Source organism: Hypanus sabinus, chromosome 1 (assembly GCF_030144855.1).
Source record: "Hypanus sabinus isolate sHypSab1 chromosome 1, sHypSab1.hap1, whole genome shotgun sequence".
NCBI lineage: Eukaryota > Metazoa > Chordata > Chondrichthyes > Myliobatiformes > Dasyatidae > Hypanus > Hypanus sabinus.
This window is the reverse complement of record NC_082706.1, coordinates 35,200,162-35,223,524: the sequence shown is the minus strand read 5'-3', so window position 1 is coordinate 35,223,524 and position 23,363 is coordinate 35,200,162. Positions and strand designations below refer to the sequence as shown.

General features: G+C 43.4%; 1 protein-coding gene across 3 annotated transcripts in view; it reads right to left on the bottom strand.

Moving 5' to 3' along the window:
- Positions 1-23,363, bottom strand: part of aebp1b (AE binding protein 1b) — a 136,382-nt gene that overhangs the window by 49,994 nt on the left and 63,025 nt on the right. For all 3 annotated transcript variants that reach the window (XM_059966947.1, XM_059966937.1, XM_059966956.1), the window contains one exon: positions 18,361-18,429. In XM_059966947.1, the coding sequence (XP_059822930.1) occupies positions 18,361-18,429 (69 nt within the window). The remainder of the gene's footprint in view (positions 1-18,360; positions 18,430-23,363) is intronic.

Genomic DNA, 23,363 nt, shown 5'->3' with positions numbered 1-23,363 from the left:
TGCAGTTTGTAGACAGACTGGCTGTTATTTTCTACATTATTACAGCACCATACTTCTAAACAATAAAGTGCTCTGAGGTGTTGTGAAAGGCTGTATACAAATGCAAATGCCTTTTAATTCTTCCCATCAAATTGTGCTGTAGCCTTCTCTGCCTATCATGAAGGGCCTGCTGTTGCATTTGTCTCATCTGCTACATGAAGTTCTATCGACACGTTGGAAATCTTGAGCAACACACACAAAATGCAGGAGGAACTCAGAAAGTCAGGCAGCATCTATGGAGAGGAGTTAAAAAAACCCACTATGTTTTGGTCTGACACCCTGGCACAAAACGTCGAGTGTTTATTCCCCTCCCTAGGTGCTGCCTGGTTTGCTGAGCTCCTCCAGTATTTAGATAGTCCTGCATATAGTTGCTTTGTTTGTGAATATCTGCATTCGTCTTCATCGATAAAGCACGTCAGCATCTCCACTTATCTGCCCTACATGTTGATAGATGCATTCAGCTATTCTATGAGACCAAGCTAATGGTGACTAATCAAATTGTAACTTGCACATATCGGGACCGGCCACTGCCTGGATGTTCATGTGGGACCAGCAGTTCTGAATCTGGCCTCTCGGTAGTGATCATCACTTGCATATATCTGCTCCCTCACGATAGGGAGCCCCAGTAACGGTTAGCGCAACACTATTACAGCCTGGGGTGTTGGAGTTCAAAGTTCAAATCCGGTGCCCTCCGTAAGGAGCTTGTATGTTCTCTGGGTGACCACGTGGGTTTCCTCCGAGTGCTCTGCTTTCGCCCAGTGGTCCAAAGAAATAACAGTTAGCAGATGAACTGGTCATTGCAAATCCTGCTGTGATGAGGCTCGGGTTAAATAGGTGGGATGCTGGGCGGCACAGCTCATTTGGCTGAAAGGGTCTATTCTCCACTGTATGTCCAGATATATAACCAATGAAAATAACTACTAAAGTTCAAGATTCAAAGTATATATATTATCAAAGAACTTATAAATTATGCACCTTGAGATTTGTCTGCTTGCAGGCAGCCTCAAAACAAGAAACTCGAATAACCCAATTTAAAAAGACCAAAAATGACTACCAACTGTGGAGAGAGAGAGAGAGGGGGGGGGGGGGAGAGAGAGAGAAAACACATCTTGCCAACAATGCTATGTATATTCATTAACTTCCAGTGATCTGTGAGTGACTCACAGTGACTCTGTGTAGCAGTAAATTGCTGCAATGCTGCAGATGAATAACTCCTGAGTAACTCATTCAGGTCAAAAATTAATATGAGTAAGGTCAATGGGGAAAAAAGTTTAATATACCTGAATGTACTAATTTGCATTGAGAAATCTCTGTGAATGAATAATTTTAAAACACTGTTTGCTCATGCCGAGTCCAGCTCATCAGTAATTAACAAATTCTTTCTTTACTGAATCATCGCAGTCTTCAGGATACCACATCTGCTGGTCAGATGTGTCAGTATCAAAGCCCTTACAAATGCAAGCTTGTTGGTCAATCAACCACAGGAAAAAATCATGGAAGGTTAAAAACAGGAAACTGGAGACAGATTGAGGCCAAGAGTAAATTAGCACCAAAACCGTGGCAGTGGGGCAATGAACATGAACCTACAGGCAGGGAACCAACATTGCCTTGCAGGGGCAATAACTGTAGCGACAGAGCCCTGTGCTACTATTCAAGAGAATGTCTAGCATTGTTGTGAGGAAAAAGCATGCACGATGGTGACACACTATCACTGATGTATCACTCCACTCAAAGACGTTAGAGCTTGGTTAACAGGGAACTGAGACAGCTTTACCGTGGGTGAAAAGCATCTCATTGTTATCTAAACGGCTTAGTGCCTTTCCTAGTATGCTCTTTGTTGAATCTTCAGCAGCAAATTCAGAGACCTGTAAAGCCATTCACTAGATGGGAGATATTGTCTATGGTTGTAGACTTGACCTGCTGTAGTTGTAATCAAGGGTATTTGATTCTCCCATTCCTTGGGAATACCCACAGTACTGCACCCATAAAAATCACCCTTCTCTGGTGCTATTGTCTTTTGCTCGATCACAGGTACATACAATCCTCCTCTCAAAGAAGGCGACATCTATCATTAAGGACCTTTTCCGTCTGGGAAACGCTGTCTTCTCATTACTACCGCTGGGGAGGAAGATAGGAGCCTAAAGATCGAGACTCAACAATTCAGAACCAGCTTCTTCCCCTCTGCCATCCTGGTCCATGAACCCAGGAACACTATTCCTTGTCCATATTTTATATTTATTTATTGTAACTTATAGTGGGTTTGATGTCATGCACTGTACTATCTCTTCCAAAGAATACGTTTCATGACATATGTCAGTGATCATGAACCTGACACCAATGTACCCTCAACGGTCACATATATCCTTGGACAGAATTTTACCGCACTGCATTGTGGTTTTTGGTACAACGTCCCTTACTGAGATCAATTACAGCCATTCGGATTCTCAGAATTCTAGTACTGATATCAGATGAAACAGTTTTTTTCTTATTTAGAGATACAGTGTGGTAACAGGACCTTCCTGTCCACTCTGCGTGATTACACCCATGTGACCCATTCACCTGCTAACCCGTACGTTTTTGGAGCATGGGAGGAAACTGGGAGAACATACTTACAGCAGGCAGTGGAACTGAACCCAGACCACCAGCACTGTAACAACATTACAGACAGTGCTGGAATTAAACACAGCCCACCAGCACTGTAACAACATTACAGACAGTGCTGGAATTAAACACAGCCCACCAGCACTGTAACAACATTACAGACAGTGCTGGAATTAAACACAGCCCACCAGCACTGTAACAACATTACAGACAGTGCTGGAATTAAACACAGCCCACCAGCACTGTAACAACATTACAGACAGTGCTGGAATTAAACACAGCCCACCAGCACTGTAACAACATTACAGACAGTGCTGGAATTAAACACAGCCCACCAGCACTGTAACAACATTACAGACAGTGCTGGAATTAAACACAGCCCACCAGCACTGTAACAACATTACAGACAGTGCTGGAATTAAACACAGCCCACCAGCACTGTAACAACATTACAGACAGTGCTGGAATTAAACACAGCCCACCAGCACTGTAACAACATTACAGACAGTGCTGGAATTAAACACAGCCCACCAGCACTGTAACAGTATTACAGACTGTGGTGAACTACATATAACCTGTCTGGACACGCCCCCCCCCCCCCCGCCCCGCTGACTGCTCCTGTGGCTCCTCCCACAGACCCCTGTATAAAGGCGATTGGAGGCACTGCTCCTCCCTCAGTCTCCAGGAAGTTGTGTGATGGTCTCTTGCTGCTGACTGCTCTCTTCCAGCTAATAAAAGCCTATCTTGCCTCATGTCTCCAAGAGTTATTAAACACAGACCACCAGCACTGTAACAACATTACAGACTCTGGTGGAACTAAACACAGCCCACTAGCACTGTAACAACATTACAGACACTGGTGGAACTAAACACAGCCCACCAGCACTGTAACAGTATTACAGTGAGTGCTGGGACTGAACTCACTGGCAGTGAAATAGTGTTACACACAGCAGAAGAAGTGAACCGAGATCATCAGCCCTGTAACAGAGCTAAACTAACCACAACAGTACATTTGTTGACTGTGTGTAATTTTTACAACTGACAAACTCAGATCACATTCATTAGGTAAACAGGTTGTAAATCATTGCACAAAGAAAGGTCATTGTTTCATTTTAAATTTCAAGATGCTTTAAGTTGGTCAGGAGTACACACATGTAGCCACAGAAACAGAGCAAGTTATGTAAATGCAGAATAATGTACAACTACATAAAATTTAAAATCTTGAGATGATTAATGCTGCGTAGCTGTAATGCACAGCGGCGTCTAATTCCAGCAGGTTTTCAGCTTCATGGTTGAATGATATAATTGTATTTACGTTTTTGAAGTCCCTCCAGAATGCATGTGAAATATTTGGTTAAACTTTCCTCCTTCAATTGCTACCACCTTGAGTCAACATCCAGGAACTACCTAATGCACAGAACTGCTGTCTGGTACATACAGGCGGTACACTGGTGTGCCAGTTAATGCAGCATCTCTGGTCTGATCCTGTGCTTGCGTGTCGTCTGTGTGGAATTTACCTGCATGGATTTCCACTGGGTGCTCTGGTTTCCTCCCACACCCCAAGGGTGTACTGACTGGTCGCTTAAAATTACTTCTTAATGTAGGTACTTGGCAAGATCCTCAAAGGGGAATTGATGGGTACACAAGAGACTACTGATGCTGGAGAGCGTTCTCACCGGCTGCACTGCTCGCTCTCTGGTAAGGGGGTGGGGGGAGCTACTGTACAGGATCGAAAGAGGCTACAGAAAATTGTAAAATTAGTCCACTCCATCTTGGGTACTAGCCTCTATATCCAAGACATCTTCAAGGAGCAGTGCCTCAGAAAGGCGGGATGCATCACTAAGGATCCCCACCGCCCAGGACATGCCCTCTTCTCATTCTCACTGTCGGGAAGGAGGTACAGAAGTCTGAAGGCACACACTCAGTGATTCAGGAACAGCTTCTTCCCCTCTGCTATCTGGTTCCTAAACGGACAGTGAACCTCAATTTGATTATTTCTGTTTTTGCACTATTTTAAATGTAACTATTTAATATATATACTTACTGTATTTCAGATTTTTTTTCTATATTTCTCATGTGTTGCATTGTACTGCTGCCACTAAGTTAGCAAATTTCATTTCACATGCTGCTGATACTAAACCTGATTCTGATTCTGCCAAAGAAGGGTGGAGGAACTCAGCGGATCGGGCGGCATCTGTGGAGGCAGATGGACCGTCAACGTTTCAGATCGAGATCCTTCATCTGGATTGGACGGGTACAGGGGAACAAAAAGAGGGTGATCAGTGTAGCCGAGATACCTCACTGGCAGCCAGCATCTATTGGGCAAGTGGCCTCCTTTGGGCTGTAACAAGTATGGCTTTCTGCCTCATATTAGTCTGTGGAACCAGAAGGGTTAAAATCCACAGTAATACATTCAGATACCTCTTGTTGGCACATAAGTATTATATTATTGTGTTGCCTTTATGGCAGTTATTTAGTTTATAATATTTTCGCTTAGTAATTCGTTTGTTAGCATTCTAGTTAAAGGTAGGATTGTTTAAAGTAAATTCGTTGTCTGTGATATATCACGGCATGCAATGACGTCACATCCGGTTTCGCCGCGTCCTGTGGGAAAATACCGGCTTGGAGAAACGGGAAGGTGGGGGGCGAGACATGTGCGAGTCCAGCGCAGCAAAGTTTCCTTTCTACGCACCAGAAACATAGTGAGAGCAACGCTGTAAATCATGAGATAAGCGATATGTTGAATTAAAATGTTAACGCCGATCCTGTTAAAAGTAACGACAGTCAATAAGGTTTATGTTTTCGTTAGTTAAAGAGTTGCGGATAGTTTGCATTGAAGTGTATTTAAAGCAGTCAATTGCATAGGTAGATTCTGACTGTATGCTGCACTTTACTGTAATGTAGTTGTTGTAGTTTTACTCTCGCAAGTATTTACGATGTAAATGTAATATCAAGAAGGAAACAAATGTTGTACAAATCTTGTATTGTTTTATCAACAGTTTTCACCATACGTTAATGTGGAAGAGTGAACAGTAAATGGTTAATCTTACTGTGATCCTGTCATCATTGACAAAGGTTTAACTCGGTGTTTAGTTCAGCGTTATCTTACACGCCGAGCGAGAACACTACAATTATTTTAGTTCTGACCTGAGATTGACGTGGGGTGGGTGGTGCATGGGGATAGGTGGTCACTGAGAGGGGGTGTTTTAAAGCCAGCAACAGCACTACAGCTTCTAATCTCTTAATAAGCATTGACTTTGTGAGTGGGTAATATCACAGCGGTGTTTCTGAACGAAATCTGGCAGAGGAAACCGTAAACATTAAAGCCGTGAGAGAATGCGAACATGGTGTATTATAAACTGTACAAACAGGCTGCGTTACTCACCACTCGGGGGAAAGGGTTTATAACTCTGCAGCAGCACACACAAAATGCTGGAGGAACTCAGCAGGCCAGCAAGCAGCTGCGGGAAAGAAAGCACAGCCGACGTTTCGGTGCTGTCTGGCCTGCTGAGCTCCTCCAGCACCTTGTGTGCGTTGCTGGGATTTCCAGCATCTGCAGATCTTCTCTTGCTTATAATTCTGTAGTTTTAAACTTCTGCTGAGATGTTGAAATGGCAACAACCCAAACAACTGGTTGTATACTCAGGTGGCTGAAATGTCCGTGATAAGCCCACGTGCAGCTCCCCTGTGAGACACCCAGCGTATGGTCTTATCGTTCAGAATCCCAGAGAAACGCACTGCCAGCTGGGGCAGCAGCAGCCCTGTCAAGCTAGCAGAGAGCTTTAAGTTTTGCAAATATTCAGAAACATTCTGAAACTATTAAAACTGAAACCTAGCCTTTACAATTTTGACATACTAAAATAAATAAATATAAGTACAAGAAAACAATAGAAAAAAGCCACTGAATTACTGAATGAAAGCTACTTATTATAAGTGTAACCGCCCAGTAATGATGCAGCTCTGTAAAACCCTGGTCAGACCACACTTGGAGTATTGTGTTCAGTTCTGGTCGCCTCATTATTGGAAGGATGAGGAAGCTTTACAGAAGGTGTAAAGGAGATTTAATAGGGAGCAGCCTGGACCAGAGGGCATGCCTTATGAAGACAGGTTGAGAGAGCTTGGGCTTTTCTCTTTGGAGCGAAGGAGGATGAGAGGTGACTTGATAGAGGTGTACAGATGATGAGAGCCACAGATTGTCTGGACAGTCTGAGACTTTTACCCAGGGCCGAAATGGCTAGTACAAGGGGGCATAATTTTAAGGTGATTGGAAGGAAGTGTAGGGGGATGTCAGAGGTAAGTTCTTTACTCAGAGAGTGGTGAGTGTGTGGAATGCCCTGCCGGGTGTAGTGGTGGAGGCAGATACATTAGGGGCATTTAATAAACTTTTAGATAAGCACATGATGGAAAAATAGAGGGCTATGTAGGTTAGATTGCTCTTACAGCAGCTCAGAAGGTCAGCACAACAATGTGGGCTGAAGGGCCTATACTGAGCTGTTCTATGTTCTACGCATGTTTTTTTGGAATTCAAAAGAATGGGAATAACAACTGGAATTCTGGACCATTGATGCAGAGCTGTGAGTTCAAATCCTTCCAAGGTAGCTCAAGTAATTCTATTAAAAAGTTGGGGTCAGTACTCATACAGAAATATCTCCAAAAGGAGCCTGTCTGGTTCATTAATGCTCTTCAGGGAAGGAAATCTCACTTTCTGTTAGCCAGTCGGGCTTCTATGTGACCCCCAGACCCACCAATGCAATTTGGTACAGACAGAGGCAGTGCCATCAAATGTAAACAGTCCAAAATTTACCTCTTTCCCTTCCCTCAATTCCTCGCCAGGCAAACAGTTGGCTGCAATGTTGGAACAGCAGATGTAACTGACTGTGTGCAAGTTCAGGACCTCTACGTTAGTGCACATACATGCACAAGCTCCAAATTTCACAAACATATGGAACTAATTTTAATCTAGAGATTCAGCACAGCAACAGACCCTTCCAGCCCAACGAGCCCGCACCACCCAGTTGCACCCAGGTGACCTATTAATCTACAACCACATGCGTCTTTGGGATGCAAAAAGAAGCCAACGGGGTCACAGTGAGAGCGTACAAACTCCTTACTGAAAGCGGTGGGAATTGAATCAGGAACACTGGCACTGTGATGGTGTTACGCTACCGTGCTGCCATCTGCGTGGAAAATGTCCGCACAGCGTGGTGAATACTGCATGCGGTTCAAGAACCATCACTGCCCTTCAACCATTCGGTTCTTGAACCAACTGGCAAAAACCTAAACACGACTGCCTAGCAGCACTACAACATGCTTTCTTCCACCACTTAGCACACTAGGATGGACTTGTAAATGGTGTTTTCTTGTAAAAAATTGTGTTGAATGAATGGTTTTCTTGTGAAAGCTGTGTGCTTGTGGTGCTGCCACATGATTTTCACTGCGACTGTACACAAAACACGACGAGAATTTGAATTTGACAACCACATCTGAGATTTGCAATACCTCAAGAGAGTGGAGAATGAAATATGACATCCAGAACCCAAACCATCGAAACCGCTGGCTGAACTTTCTCTTCTTGAAATAATATTTTGGTAGTTTTCAGTAGAGAGCAATTGGCCACGAAAACAGACTGTTACAGATGATACAATCAGGATTCTCACTTCCCACCACCATGTTCAGAGCTTTAATCAGTACATATTCCAACTCTTCCCTGATGTTTTCCAGTAATAATTGGCCACAGTTGCTCCTTGTTGCTTTTATTTTACAACAGGGTTGGAAGCTTCACTTATCTGTTGTGTGAAGCATGTTGTGGGTCTTAGTGAGACTTGGGGCTCTTCTTTTCGAGTTGTCTGCTCTGGGGGCGGTTACAGTCATCAAACAAGTGGCTGCTGAGGCACATTGCCTCGAAGGAAGATCTAAAAAAATCATCCGAATAGACCTGAGCTCCAGCTCCCGCTCCCCAAACAGTCAAAGCAACGGCCTGGCAAGCTCAAATAAAGAGCGCCAGGCAGATCATTTTCTGCAAGTCTGCCAAATTCTCAGAAAATACTCAGCTATTGCAAAGAACTGAGAAATGTCAGTGTGACAGGTAATGGATAGATATTTCCTCCTCCTGCTGAAAAGGTTTAATATAAATGTTGTACATGGATGGTGGAGCAAATTCAAATAGATAAAATATATTATTTCTTTACAGCTCTCCTTTGATGCCAGTGTAATTTGGAATGACATGATAAAGGTGATTGTTGGACATTTAATTAAAAAGTAATTAATTTAGACAGATTACAATCCTTTTAAGATAGTATAAATTCACCCGGGTTCATCTGCAAACTTGTAATTTCTTGTTTATATCCAAATGGAAAAAAGTTTACTTTTTTGGTACAATGATGGTAACTTATACTCGATCTTGCTTCCCCCCTAAAAAAAACCTCTTCAAGAGAATCAAAAGGCAAGAGTTTGCTATTAAATCGAAGCATCTGTGATCAATAACAGGCCAGACTGAACAGCTCCTCTTGAGATCCCTTCCCAAAATCTGTAAGGGGAAACAATAAAATTCTTGTATCTACAAGATAAAGCTTGATTTAATCCAAAGGCTGGGGAGAATATTCAAAGCCCATTTCCAGAAAAGTTGGGATATTTTCCAAAATGCAATAAAAACAAAAATCTGTGATATGTTAATTCACGTGAACCTTTATTTAACTAACGAAAGTACAAAGAAAAGATTTTCAATAGTTTTACTGACCAACTTAATTGTATTTTGTAAATATACACAGATTTAGAATTTGATGGCTGCAACACACTCAACAAAATAAGATGGGACAGAGTTGAAATAAGATTGAAAAGTGCACAGAATATTCAAGTAACACCGGTTTGGAAGACTCCACATGAAGCAGGCTAATTGGTAGCAGGTGAGGGATCATGACTGGGTATAAAAGTAGCGTCCATCAAAGGCTCAGTCTTTGCAAGCAAGGATGGGTCGTGGCTCACCCCTTTGTGCCAAAATTCGTGAGAGAGTTGTTAGTCAGTTCAAAAAGAACATTTCTCAACACAAGATTGCAGAGAATTTAGGTCTTTCAACATCTACAGTACATAATATTGTGAAAAGATTCAGAGAATTCAGAGACCTCTCAGTGCGTAAAGGGCAAAGTCGGAAACCACTGTTGAATGCACGTGATCTTCGGGCCCTCAGGTGGCACTGCCTAAGAAACTGTCATGCTATTGTGACAATTATAGCCACTTGGGCTTGGGAGTACTTCGGAAAACCATTGTCACTTAACACAGTCCATCGCTGCATCCAGAAATGCAACTTGAAGCTGTATTATGTAAGGAGGAAGCCATACAACAACTCTAAGCAGAAACGCCGGCAAGTTCTCTGGACCCGAGTTCATCTCAGACTGTGGAAAGACTGTGGAACCATGTGCTGTGGTCAGATGAGTCCACAGTTCAGCTAGATTTTGGAAAAAACGGGCGTCGAGTTCTCTGTGCCAAAGATGAAAGCGACCATCCTGATTGTTATCAGCGAAAGGTGCAAAAGCCAGCATCTGTGATGGTATCGGGGTGCATCAGTGCCCACGGCATGGGTGAGTTGCATGTATGTGAAGGTACCATTGACTCTGAGGCGTATATTAAGATTTTAGAGAGACATATGTTGCCATCAAGGCAACGTCTCCTCCCGGGACGTCCATGCTTATTTCAGCAGGACAATGCCAGGCCACATTCTGCACGGACTACAACAGCGTGGCTTTGTAGACACAGAGTGCGTGTGCTTGACTGGCCTGCTGCCAGTCCAGAACTATCTCCTATTGAAAATGTATGAAGAGCATCATGAAGAGGTGAATCAGACAACGAAGACCACGGACTGTTGAGCAGCTGAAGTCTTATATCAAGCAAGAATGGACAAAACTTCCAATTGCAAATCTACTACAATTAGTATTCTCAGTTCCAAAACGATTAAAAAGTGTTATTAAAAGGAAAGGTGATGTAATACAATGGTAAACATGCCTCTGTCCCAACTTTTGTTGAGTGTGTTGCAGCCATCAAATTCTAAATTTGTGTATATTTACAAAATACAATTAAGTTGGTCAGTAAAACTATTGAAAATCTTTTCTTTGTACTTTTGTCAGTTAAATAAAGGTTCACATGAATTAACATACCACAGATTTTTGTTTTTATTGCATTTTGGAAAATATCCCAACTTTTCTGGAAATGGGGTTTGTAGAAAAAAAAGAGTAGTTTACTCAGCCTCTGATACAGTGTCTGCTCCAACACTCAGCTGAATCAGAGTGATCTTACAACTCAGCTCCACTTACCCGCTTCACTTCTCCATTACCGTATCCCCAACAACAATCTGCAGATCCTGGAAATCTGAAATAAATGACCTGCTGAAAACATTCAGCAAGTCGGGCAGTATCTGGAAGGGCAAAACAGAGCTAATGAATCAGGTCAGTGCCCGGGTCACCAGACTTTTGCTTTTGATGGATTTTCCACTGTGGTCATTGCAACAGTGGTGGAGAGGGGAGAGATCCCATTGTAGGATGGAGATCACTGAGTCCAGAGAAAACACATCAACTCCTCTTTGCCCAGAAGTAGACCATAAGACATAGGGGCAGAATTAGGGCATTGAGTCTTCTCCACCATTCAATCATGGCTGATCCCTTTTGCCCCTCCTCAGCCCCACTCCTCGGCCTTCTCCCTGTAACCTTTGATGCCGTGTTGAATCAAGAACCTATCAAACTCTTCCTTAAACACACCTGACCCGGCCTCCACAGCTGTCCGCGGTAATACACAAATTCAGCACCCTCTGGCTAAAGAGATTTCTCTGCACCTTTGCTTTAAATGGACACCACTCTATCCTTGGGTTAAGACCTTTTAGTCCTAGACTCCCCCACCATAGGGAACATCCTTTCCACATCTACTCTGTCTAGGCCTTTCAACATTCAAAATCTAAAAGAGCGACTAAAAGAATCATTAGAAGAAAAAGGATGAAATATGAAAGCAAGCTAGCAAATAATATCAAAGTAGATAGTAAAAGGTTTTTCAAGTATGTAAAAATTAAAAGAGAGATGAGAGTGGATATAGGACAGCTAGAAGATGAGGCAGGAGAAGTACTAATGGGGGACAAGGAGATGGCAGATGAACTAAATGAGTATTTTACATCAGTCTTCACTGTGGAAGACACTAGCAGTGTGCCAGATGTTGAAGGGTGTGAGGGAAGAGAAGTGAGTGCAGTTATTATTACAAGGGAGGAAGACCTAAGGGTATGCAAGTAGTGCAGTCCAGATGAACTGCACCCCTGGGTTCTGAAAGAGGTAGTGGTAGAGATTGTTGAGGCATTAGTAATGATCTTTCAAAAATCATTGGACTCTGGCATGGTGCCAGAGGACTGGAAAATTACAAATGTCACTCCACTCTTTAAGAAAGGAGGAAGGCAGCAGAAAGGAAATTATAGGCCAGTTACCCTGACCTCAGTGGTTGGGAAGATGTTGGAGTCAGTTGTTAAGAATGAGGTTATGGAGTACTTGGTGACACAGGACAAGATAGTACTAAGTCAGCATGGTTTCCTTAAGGGAAAACCTTGCCTGAAGAAACTGTTGGAATTCTTTGAGGGGATTACAAGGAACTACAAGTATGGTAGTGTTATGATCCCAGCCCCCTCCTTTGTGAGAATCGCAAGATCACCCGTCGAAAGGGGGGGGGGGGTCAGTAGACCCAGTCGGGGAGAGAGAGAGAGAGAGACGTGCCACCAGGGATACAGAATAAAGACAACAGCGACTATTGTCTCATGGAGACCACGTGAAAAGCCCTCGGGCAAGGTGGGCTGGTTGAGAGAGAGATTGCATCATCCCAACCTGATTGACACCTGTGACCCCGTGAGGAAGTATAAAGGAGAGTCTCAGGGGGACAGCCCCTCAGACGCACCCAGAAGACACGAGAGTGTCCCGCAGCAGCGGGAAGCCATTCTGAAGGAAGCCACGTGCGTTAGATTCCGGGATTGGAATCTGTGGCTGGAATCACAGAAAACCGCTTTAACTAACATCGGGGGGGGGGGGGGAGGAAACCAACGCTCCCCCGATTTCACGGAAGATTCATCGAGACTCGGCAAGTTCTTTCTCTTCTCCCCCCAAACTCTCTCTCTCGGTCGCCCCACGTGAAACCCAGCGATTTTAAAAGGGCTGAGGCCGGCACCTTTTGAGTGACTTTTATATTTCCAACGGACAATCTATTAACCCCTAGACATCAGCAGAGCTCACTTCTTAATGATGATGATTAATATACCCGCACTTTAGATTGAGTGTTGACAATGTGCACTATCTGAATGTATGTATTAATCCTACTTTTGTGTCCCTTTACGAATAAAACGTTTGAAAATAGTGACAACAGACTTCAACAGACCTCTCTATCTTTGCTGGTAAGTTATCCAGTTACGGGATACGTAACAGTAGATAAAGGGGATGCAGTGGATTTTGTATATTTGGACTTGCATACAGCGTTTGATATAGTGCCATGCATGGCATCACAGGAAAGATACGAGCATGGTTAGAGCATTGGCCGATTGGTAGGAGGCAGTGAGTGGGAATAAAAGCATCCTTTTCCGGTTGTCTGCCAGTGACTTGTGGTGTTGCGCAGGGGTTGGTGTTGGGACCACTTCTTTTTATGCTCTATATCAATGATTTAGATGATGGAATAGATGGCTTTGTTGCCAAGTTTGCAGATGATACGAAGATTGGTGGAGAGACAGGTAGTGTTGAGGCAATAGGAAGGCTGCAGAAGGACTTGGACAGACCAGGAGAATGGGCAAGAAAGTGGCAAATGAAATGCATGCACTTTGGTAGAAGAAATAAATGTGCAGACTATTTTCTAAACGGGGAGAAAATCCAAAAATCTGAGATGCAGAAGGACTTTGAAGTCCTTATACAGAAAACCCTAAAAGTTAACTTGTAGGTTGTGTTGGTGGTGAGGAAGGCAAATGCCATGTTAGCATTCATTTCAAGAGGTCTGGAATACAAGTGATGCTGAGGCTTTATAAGGCACTGGTGAGGCCTCACCTTGAGTATTGTGAACAGTTTTGGGCCCCTCATCTTAGAAAAGATGTGCTGGCATTGGTGAGGGTCCAGAGGAGATTCACAAGGATGATTCTGGGAGTGGAAGGGTTATCACATGAGCAACATTTGATAGCTTTACGTCTGTACTTGCTGGTATTTAGAAGGATGGGGGTCTGTGGTCCACATCCCAGCTACAGTTGGCAGGTATAACTGCCATCAGGGTCCTTTTACCCTTGCAGTTTCTTAACTCAACCCACAGGGATACAATGTCTTCCGATCATTTGTCACATCTTTCGACTGATTTGATGCCATTCTTTACCAGCAGAGCCACACTACCCCCAACCCCCGCCTATTTTCCTATCCTTCCGATACAACGTGTAACCTTGGGCATTCGACTACAACCATCCTTCAGCTATGATGGCCACAACATCATAGCTGACAATGTGGATTAGCGCCACAAGTTCATCCACCTGATTTCTCATACTCCACACATTGAGATACAACACCTTGAGTACCGTTATTGCTATCCTTTTTGATTCTGCATCCCTAACGCACTGATACTCACCCTGCTGGCTGCAATTTTGTCCCATCATCTGCCTGCTTTTCCTGACAGTCTGATTGCATGCTTTTTTTTACCATCTCTCCTATCCTGAGTCCCTTCACTGGTTCCTACCCCCTGCCAAATCAGTTTAAACCCTCCCCAGCAGCTCTAACAAACCTGCCCGAGAGAATATTGATCTCCCTTGGGTTCAGGCGCATCCTGTCACTTTTGTACAGGTCATTCCTCCCCCTAGTTCTCCCAGTGATCCGAGAACCTGAAGCTTTGCCCCATGCACCAGCTTCTCTGCCAAATCATCCTGTTTCTACCCTGACTGGCACGTAGCACAGGTAGCAATTCACAAATGACTATCCTGGAGGTCCTGCTGCTCAGCTTTCTGCCTAGCACTCCAAATTCTCTCTTCAGGTCCTCATTGCTTTTCCTTCCCATCGCCATTGGTACCAAGATGTACCGAGACCTCTGGCTGCTCTCCCTCCCTCTCCAAAATGCCGTGAATGCAATCTGAGAAAGCGCACTGTGAGGAATCAAAATAATGTCCCTGAGATTTTGGACCTTTAGGAAACCTGCAGGTTGAATGTAAAAATGAGGAGAAGTTTCAGTATAATTTTGAAATGATCAATCTAGCTGCATACTATCTTCTCTTCAGGCCAAGATCTCTTCTTGCTGCTGCCATCAGGAAGGAGGTACAGGAGCTTTAGGTCCCACACCCCCAGGCCCAGGAACAGTTATTACCCCTCAACCATCAGGCTCCTGATCCAGCGTGGATAACTTCACTCACCTCAACTCCAAACTAATTACACAGCCTATGGACTCATGTTCTCAGATTATTTGTTTATCTAATTAAATATTTTTACTTGCACAGTTTGTCTTCTTTTGCACGTTAGTTGTCAGTCTTGGTCTGTGTGTAGATTTTCATTGATCCTATTGTATTTCTTTGTTCTACTGTGAATGCCTGTAGTGTTGGCTCATGGCCAAGTGGTTAAGGTGGCAGCCTACTGATCTGAAGGTCGCTAGTTCGAGCCTCAGCTGAGTCAGCGTGTTGTATCCTTGAGCAAGGCACTTAACCACACTTAACAATGATACCAAGCTGTATCGGCCTAGTGCCTTTCCCTTGGACAACATCGGTGGAGTGGAGCGGGGAGACTTGCAGCATGGGCAACTGCCAGTCTTCCATACAACCCTGCCCAGGCCTCAGTCAACATCGAAAATCAATGGCCAGCCAAAGAAGAAGAAGAAGAATGCCTGTAAGAAAATGAACCCCAAAGCTGTACATGGTGACATATGCATACTTTGATAATGAATTTACATTGTGTTTTGTTCCCCTTTCTGCTGTTCTACAGCTGAGGTGGGTAGGTGTGAGTTATTTATAACTAACTTGTGGGTATTAAAGAGTTACTACTCAGCTCAGTCTCTGTTTTAGGAAAACCACGTTGTTGTAGTGTGTAATATGACTTCTAAATTTCTCAAATAACAAGACCAATACATTAAACTAACATTGATAACTGAATCAATCAGCACCAGATCCTGGGCACTTTACAGTCCATCGTAAGACCATAAGACATAAGAGCAGAATTGGACCATTTGGCCCATCGAACCTGCTCCACCATTTCATCATGGCCGATCCAATTTTCCTCTCAGCCCCAATCTCCTGCCTTCTCCCTGTATCCCTACATGCCCTGACCAATCAAGGATCTATCAACCTCTGCCTCAAATATACATAAAGACGGCCTCCACAGCTGCCTGTGGCAAAGAATTCCACAGATTCACCACTCTCTGGCTAAAGAAATGCCCCCCTCATCTTCATTCTAAAAGGATGCCCCTCTATTCTGAGGTTGTGTCCTCTGGTCTTAGACTCTCCCACCACAGGAAACATCCTCTCCACATCCACTCTATCAAGGCCTTCAACCATTCAATAGGTTTCAATGAGGTCACCCCTCTTTCGTTTGAACTCCAGTGAATACAGGCCCAGAGCCATCAAACAATCTTCATATGACAAGCCATTCAATCCTGGAATCATTTTCGTGAACCTCCTTTGAACCCTCGCCAGTTTCAGCACGACCTTTCTAAGATAAGGGGCCCAAAACTGCTCACAATCTCCAAGTGAGGCCTCACCAGTGCTTTATAAAGTCTCGACTTTATGCCCTTGCTTTTATATTCCAGTCATCTTTCTTTGCATGTGCAACGAAATAATAATATTTATTTTTAACCATTGTGTAGGATTTCAACTTAAAAAGCTATGGCCCATTGGGAGGCCAATGACTCAGGATTAATGGGACTGTAGCCCAGAGTTATGCTTTATACACCTTATCAGCTCTCCAGTTTGTGAGCCCGATTGTCTGAGTTAAATGGCTATGGGCTTGAGCCAAAGGTCCTGTCTACAGTGGCCTCGTACCAAGGGAAAGCTATGCTAGTGCAGGTGCTGATAGGAAGATGAAGCATCCGGCTGAAAGGATGGGCGAATGTTAAAGTTCCCGGAGTATGATGAAGAGAGTGGAAATTTCCACAGCTGCCGTGGCCAACTCTCGATCAAATAATCAAAAACACACCTCGGTCACGTTTCTGCGTGTTGTTGATCCAGACCAGCTTCATATTTTCATTTAGATGGCCCATGAATTTCCAAACGCGGTGTTTGGGGCTCTGGAGCATTGATATGTTATTGAATAAATTGCGGTCTTCAGTTACTGGATTAATTAATATTTATATAATATTTAAACGTCCTTTCAGGTACTCATTCCCTTCCTGTGGGGTACGTACATTGTATTTACCTGCTAGCTTTGTAGTACATGCTGGAAACATACTGAAAAAATGCACATTTGCGTCAAATCAAATCAGCGTGGATTGTGCTACCCGGCCCACAAGAGGCACCACACTTCCAGCGCCAACATAGCATGCCCACAGCTCACTAACCCTGACCTTACGTCCTTGGAGAGTGGGAGGAACCGGCCATAGAGAGAAGGCAGAAATTCCTTACAGGAAGCAGCAGGAATTGCACCCTGATCTTACAGCTGCCTGCTGTAGAAAGGAGCTGGCCGCTTCGCTACTGTGCCACCCCACGGTGGAACAAATAGGGTGGAAAGAACTAGCAAACTCTGTGGTGTAATGTTTTGCCACTCCCTGTGATGTAACACTTCTCCGCCACGTCAATGTTCTGGCTCAACCTCTAAGCCAAAAGGATGTCTCAACTGCAGTACAACTGGTCATTCATTGCACAGCATCGCTGCTGCATTACCTCCATGGTGGGGAGGCAGATCGTAAACTAAATACGTCATCATACCACAAGGTTAGTCAGGAGAGTCTTTGACCACAAGAGATTTTGTAGATGCAGGAGATCTTGAGCATCAAACACAAAATGCTGGAGGGACTCAGCAGGTTAGACAGCATCTACGGAGGGGAATGAACAGTCGACGTTTCAGGCCCAAACCCTTCTCCAGGGGCTGGAAAGCAAGGGGGCAGTCGTCAGCATAAGGTGGTGGGGTACACAAAATGCAGAAGGAGCTCAGCAAGCCAGGCAGCACACAAGACGCCCTCTCCCCACCTTTTCAGTCTGGCTTCTTCCCCCCTTCCCATTTGGCCCTGATAAAGGGTCTCAGACAGAAACAACCAGTTATCCCCTCTATAGATTCTGCCAGACTTGCTGAATTCCACCAACATTTTGTGTGCGTGTTACATGGGAATCTGTAAGTCACAGGGAGATTTGGTAACTGCAGAAGTATTCATAATCACAGAGAAAGCCACAGCATCTGTTACACACGCTGACATTAGCATAAGAGACCAATTTAACCCCAGTAGTAACCCATTTCCAGCTTACCCTAAACCAATGCCTAAATCTGATGGTGTGTGAAAATGCCCTTTGGTCATCTGAGGCAAAGGATAGAGAGAAGGTTAGAAGTAGTAATAAGTACTGTGAAGAAATACACTGGACTTTGTCCAATGGCTCAAATGGACAACTGACCTTACGCTCAGATGGCCTGAGTTATCAGGGACCTTTTCATTCACATGGTGTGTTCTACTTTCAAGAACTTTAAATGATTCTCAAACCGTGTTAGAGGTCTTGCAAGAGACAGCTACCAATGGCATTTGTAGTTCTAAACTGAACAGAAGACAACGTGATATCAACCTACTCACCTTTACCAAGCGGTGGCAAATATTCATCCGGATCCGTTTCTTCTGGAATCTTCGGTTTTTTAGGCTTTGCTGTGAAATATAAAACAAGGTGTTATTCTCAGATACCCCTGATCTTCAGAGCCGAGTACAATACTCTGTGTACCCACTTGTACCCATTCTGAAGTGTCCAGTCCATACCCTAACCATGAAGTCCAAGCACCCAGTATATGACACAAAACACCTGCTCAGATTTCCTTTGGATTTTTTTAACCCCCATTGCAGGCACAAACTCCCTGCAGTCGGTGTGGCATTGTAAGCATTGAGCGTGAATGGAGAACAAAGCCCAGCCAGAGTTTATCTTCATCTGATGGGGTTTCCAAAATGAATTCATGAATAGCCATCAGAAATGGAAACCTTGGCTGATACCAATCACTTCCAACCCACTGCCGCACTTATGTATAATGGCAATAAAGATCACTCAATTCAAAATTCCCTCCTGAACAGGTTGGCTCTGACCTTCAGGTGAAACTGCAGCACACATAATGAGCTGATTCTAACTGGGTCGTAGTTTACTGTTGCCCTTCTCTCAGGGACACAGTGCATGCTGAAGTTTCACACTGGCAATAATTTGCCGATATGCTACTTTGAAAGCTTTCAATCATCACAAATAGTCACCATTTATCTCCCCAGAACGTCAGTAAATCCATTCCTTCTGATGTATATCCACGCTATCTAAAGCTGTCTCATCAACATTATGAATTCACCTTCCTGCTTTCTCTTATCCTTATGTCTCAATGTGTGTACTCCTGGAAAGGCAGCTGACAGTTTACCCCATGCTTGCTTTCTAACTTCACCTGATCATCTTGTGAACCACCCTCATTCACACCACGCCTCTTCACATTGTGCAGTACACTTATCACTCTCAAATGTAATTCTGGCCCAAATGAGATGTTTACCATTGGGATCAAGTCTTGGGTCTGTGATGCTTTTGATCTACTTATTTTCTCTGACTTGACTTGAGTTTGAAAATGCTCTCGTGGCCTGCCTGTCCCAATGAGAGCTGGACCCCACCTATCACCTGCCAACTCATGTTCCACCCTTTCTGCTACCTGTTTACACTGGGGTTCTCCCCGCTTTCCTCCAGACCCCACCGAAGGTCTTGATCTACAACAACTCCATAGATTGCTGTCTGACCAGCTGAGTTCCACCAGCAATTTTTGTTTGTCGATAAGACTTTTCACTATACAGCGTTAAGAAATTCGCCGTCATGTGGTTGACGTCCAACTCTACACCAGACAGGCACATTTCATCTTCTAATCCGTTTGAAAACTAACTTATTCTACTCAGCTCCCCTCTTTCCTTGATGGTTCCTTTTGTATACACATGTTTTCTTTGCTCAGGAGTTATTTTCATTTCTATCCCTCTCCTTTCCTTTTTTTTAATTGCTCTTCAAAACCCAATTCTTTGATTAACCCGTGGTCATCTCCCTCAGTATCTCTTTATGTGCTTTGGGTTGGACTAGTGACGGAGAAGAGCTCTGGGACACCTTTAGTGTATTAAAGGTGCTGCATAAATGCAAGCAGTTGTTGTTGGTGGGAACCGCCCATAATGGCAGAATATATGTTGTGAGATAGGATCAAAATAATGGCAGGGAATTCTCAGTGGGACAGAGTTTTGGGCCGTTCAACAAAAAGTTTTGAGATAAATGTGTCCTAAGTTTTGGGGAGTGGGGTAAGAAGAGGCGAAAATAATTGGAGGGAATGCCTCTAATAGGATTTAAGTGAAAATGCAAAGTGAAAGAGGGTGCTGATAAGATGCAAAACAACAGGTATATCGAGCAGGAGAAAGGAAGTGTGGAATGTAACAAAAAACAGAAAGAGCTGGAAATGCCCATGATCTGAAAATTCTGAACTGAATGCTGAGGCCAAAACAAACTAGACGATGGGATGCCACTGAAATAAGATCATTTCAAACACTGAAACAAGGTCACCTTAGCAAGGGTTGATGTATGAGGTACTACACAATCGCTGTGTATCCAGGAGGCTGTTAGACACATGGTGATGCAGGGAACAGAGAGACATGAATCATGCACAGACAGAAAGAGATTCAGTTTAATTTGGCATCATGTTCAGAACAGACATCGTGGGCCAAAAGGCCTGTACTATGCTGTTCTGTATTCTGTATTCTACATTCAACCATACAACATGCAACATGAAACTTAGAATGGAGACCACCCCTTCCCTCTCCTTTCCCTTGCGCACAATTACATTATTGTTCCGGGATATCTGACTGCTGTTATTCATTCACTTTATTTTGGACCAGGAATTATTTCTCTTTTAATTCCCCAACGATTACTGCAAGTCATAAACCCCATCCACAGACACAGAGCCAGACCTCCATCAAAGATACTGGAGCCCAGCAACGAGACTTAAAGTCAGAGGAGCCAGTTCCCTTCTTTTCCTTTTAACTTACATTCACTTGTATTTCTTCACACTAGAACAAACAAAGCCAGTTACATATCTGTGCACCTTATAATCTGAGGCGCAAAAGAGTCCTTTAACTTGCATTATTCAAAGGAATCTTTTTCCTCATTATAATTTGAATTCTTTGATTACTATTTTAATAGAAGGATTTGGACCCAAGCTTTCTGTCTGCAGGAGGTTACATAAACTTGTCCTGGAATTGGTAGTTACAATGCGATAACGGTGGTTTCTCTGACACCCAGATATGATGGGAAATGGAACACTGCACCATGCTTTTGAAAATATTTTATCTCTGTGAAGATGGTTTTAAAAAACATCAGAGCAAACAAAAAAGGGAGTTGAGTAATAAGATACTCCAGGAATATGAACTGATGGTCAACAAGATTATTTAAATTGGGACAGGCAGTCACCAAAATCACCCGATGTGCTCTTTATTTTAGTAGCAGTACAGCATCTCAACTTCACTCAACTTGCTCCATCGCTGAACGGTTCCTACAACCTAAGGATTCGCTTTCAAGGTCTCTTCATCTCATGGTCTCAATTTTTTTCCTTCCCTGTTTGTTTGTTTCACTTACTTATTTACCTGCTCATTCATTTATCCATTTATTTATTTAGCTAGTTAGCTCTCTGCTTATTTATTATTCATTCACCTGATTTATTTATCTATCGATTCATTCATTTGTCCAGTTAATTTATTTATTTGCTTATTATTCATTTATTGATTGTTATTATTATTATTCTTTTTTTCTTTCTTTGTGTATTTGCACACTGGTTGTCGGCCCTGCTGGTGGGGTCTTCTGTTGATTCTGTTACGGCTATTGGATTTATTGAGTATGCCCACCAGAAAATGGACCTAAAGGTTGCACATGATGATGTGTGCATACTTTGAAAGTACATTTACTTTGAACTTCAAAATAAAAAACATACCAATGGTAGCACATCTTCCTTGTTTTTGTCATATTCTTTGCCCAATGGGATTAGAACAGTTTACCAGTGTTACTGTGGTTTACGCTAACTTGGTTAGCCTTTGGAGCAAGTCATTGGAACACAAGGCAGGTTCCAGTCTTAGATCCCCATGGGTCACACCTGAACTTAGTTCTGATTAGTTCAGCTTTCAAGCTACAGATAGACAAAGCCAGAGCTGGAATGAAATACTGAATACTAGAAATACTCAGCAGGTCAGGCAGCACCTGTGGGAAGAGGATCAAATGTAATGTTTCAGCTCAAAGATCCTTTGTCAGAATTGCTGAGTGTTTCCAGCACCTTGCTGATACAAACATTTGTATTTCAGTTTCCCAACATCTCTGTATTATTTTGGTTTTCATATGTCTGAACTTTTGTGTTTAATTTGAACTTCTTAGTCGCAACAAAAACACACTTGTGTGGAAAAACAGCGCATCCATTTATTGGCCTGAGGTTGGCTGTTGGGCTAATGTACGAGATACAGCTGCCAATTTTTTTTTCTTCCAGTCTAACTTTAGTAGATTCTGATTGCTACACTTGAAGCTGGCCAGCTTAGAAGCTAGCAGAGAGATTGAAATAAACTTCGGTTGAAAAGGCATGCATTTAAGGCAGGGGTTCCTAAGCATTTTAACGCCATGGACCCTTACCATTAACTGAGGGGTCCGTGGTCCCCAGGTTGGGAACCCCAGGTTTACAGTTAAGAGTGGTAGGTTCAAAGGAGATGTGCGGGGTAAGTTTTTTTACACTAAGAATGGCATGCGCCTGAAATGCTCTGCTCAGGGTGGTGGTGGAGACAGATATGATGGAGCTGTTTAAAAGGCTCTTAAATAGGCATGTGGATGTGCAGAGAATGTAAGGATATGGACATTGAGTAGGCAGAACAGTTTAGTTATTTGAGCTTTTAATGACTATAAGACCATAAGACATAGGAGTAGAATTAGGCCATTCAGCCCATTAAGTCTACTCTGCCATTCCATCATGGCTGATCCTGGATCCCACTCAACTCCATACACCTGCCCTCCCGCAATATCCTTTGATGCCCTGACTGATCAGGAAACAATCAACTCCCGCCTTAAATATACCCAAGGACTTGGCCTCCACCACAGTCTGTGGCAAAGCATTCCAGAGATTCACTACTCTCTGGTTAAAAAAATTCCTCCTTACCCCTGTTCTAAAAGTTCACCCCTCAATTTCGAGGATGTGCCCTCTAGTTCTGTATATCCCCACCACAGGAAACTCCTATCTAGTCCTTTCGACATTCAGTGAAATCCACCCCCTCCCCACCTTGCATTCTTCTAAATTCCAGCGAGTACAGGCCCAAAGCTGCCAAACGCCCCTCATATGTTAACCCCTTCATCCCTGAAATCATCTTCATGAACCTTCTCTAGACTCTGTTCAATGACGACACATCCTTTCTGAGATATTGTGCCCAAGACTATTGACGATACTCCAGTGCGTCCTGACTAGTGTCTTATAAAGGCTCAGCATTATCTCCTTGTTTTTACTTTCTATTCTTCTCGAAATAAATGGCAACCTTGCATTTGCCTTCTTTAGCGCAGAATCAACCTGTAAGTTAAC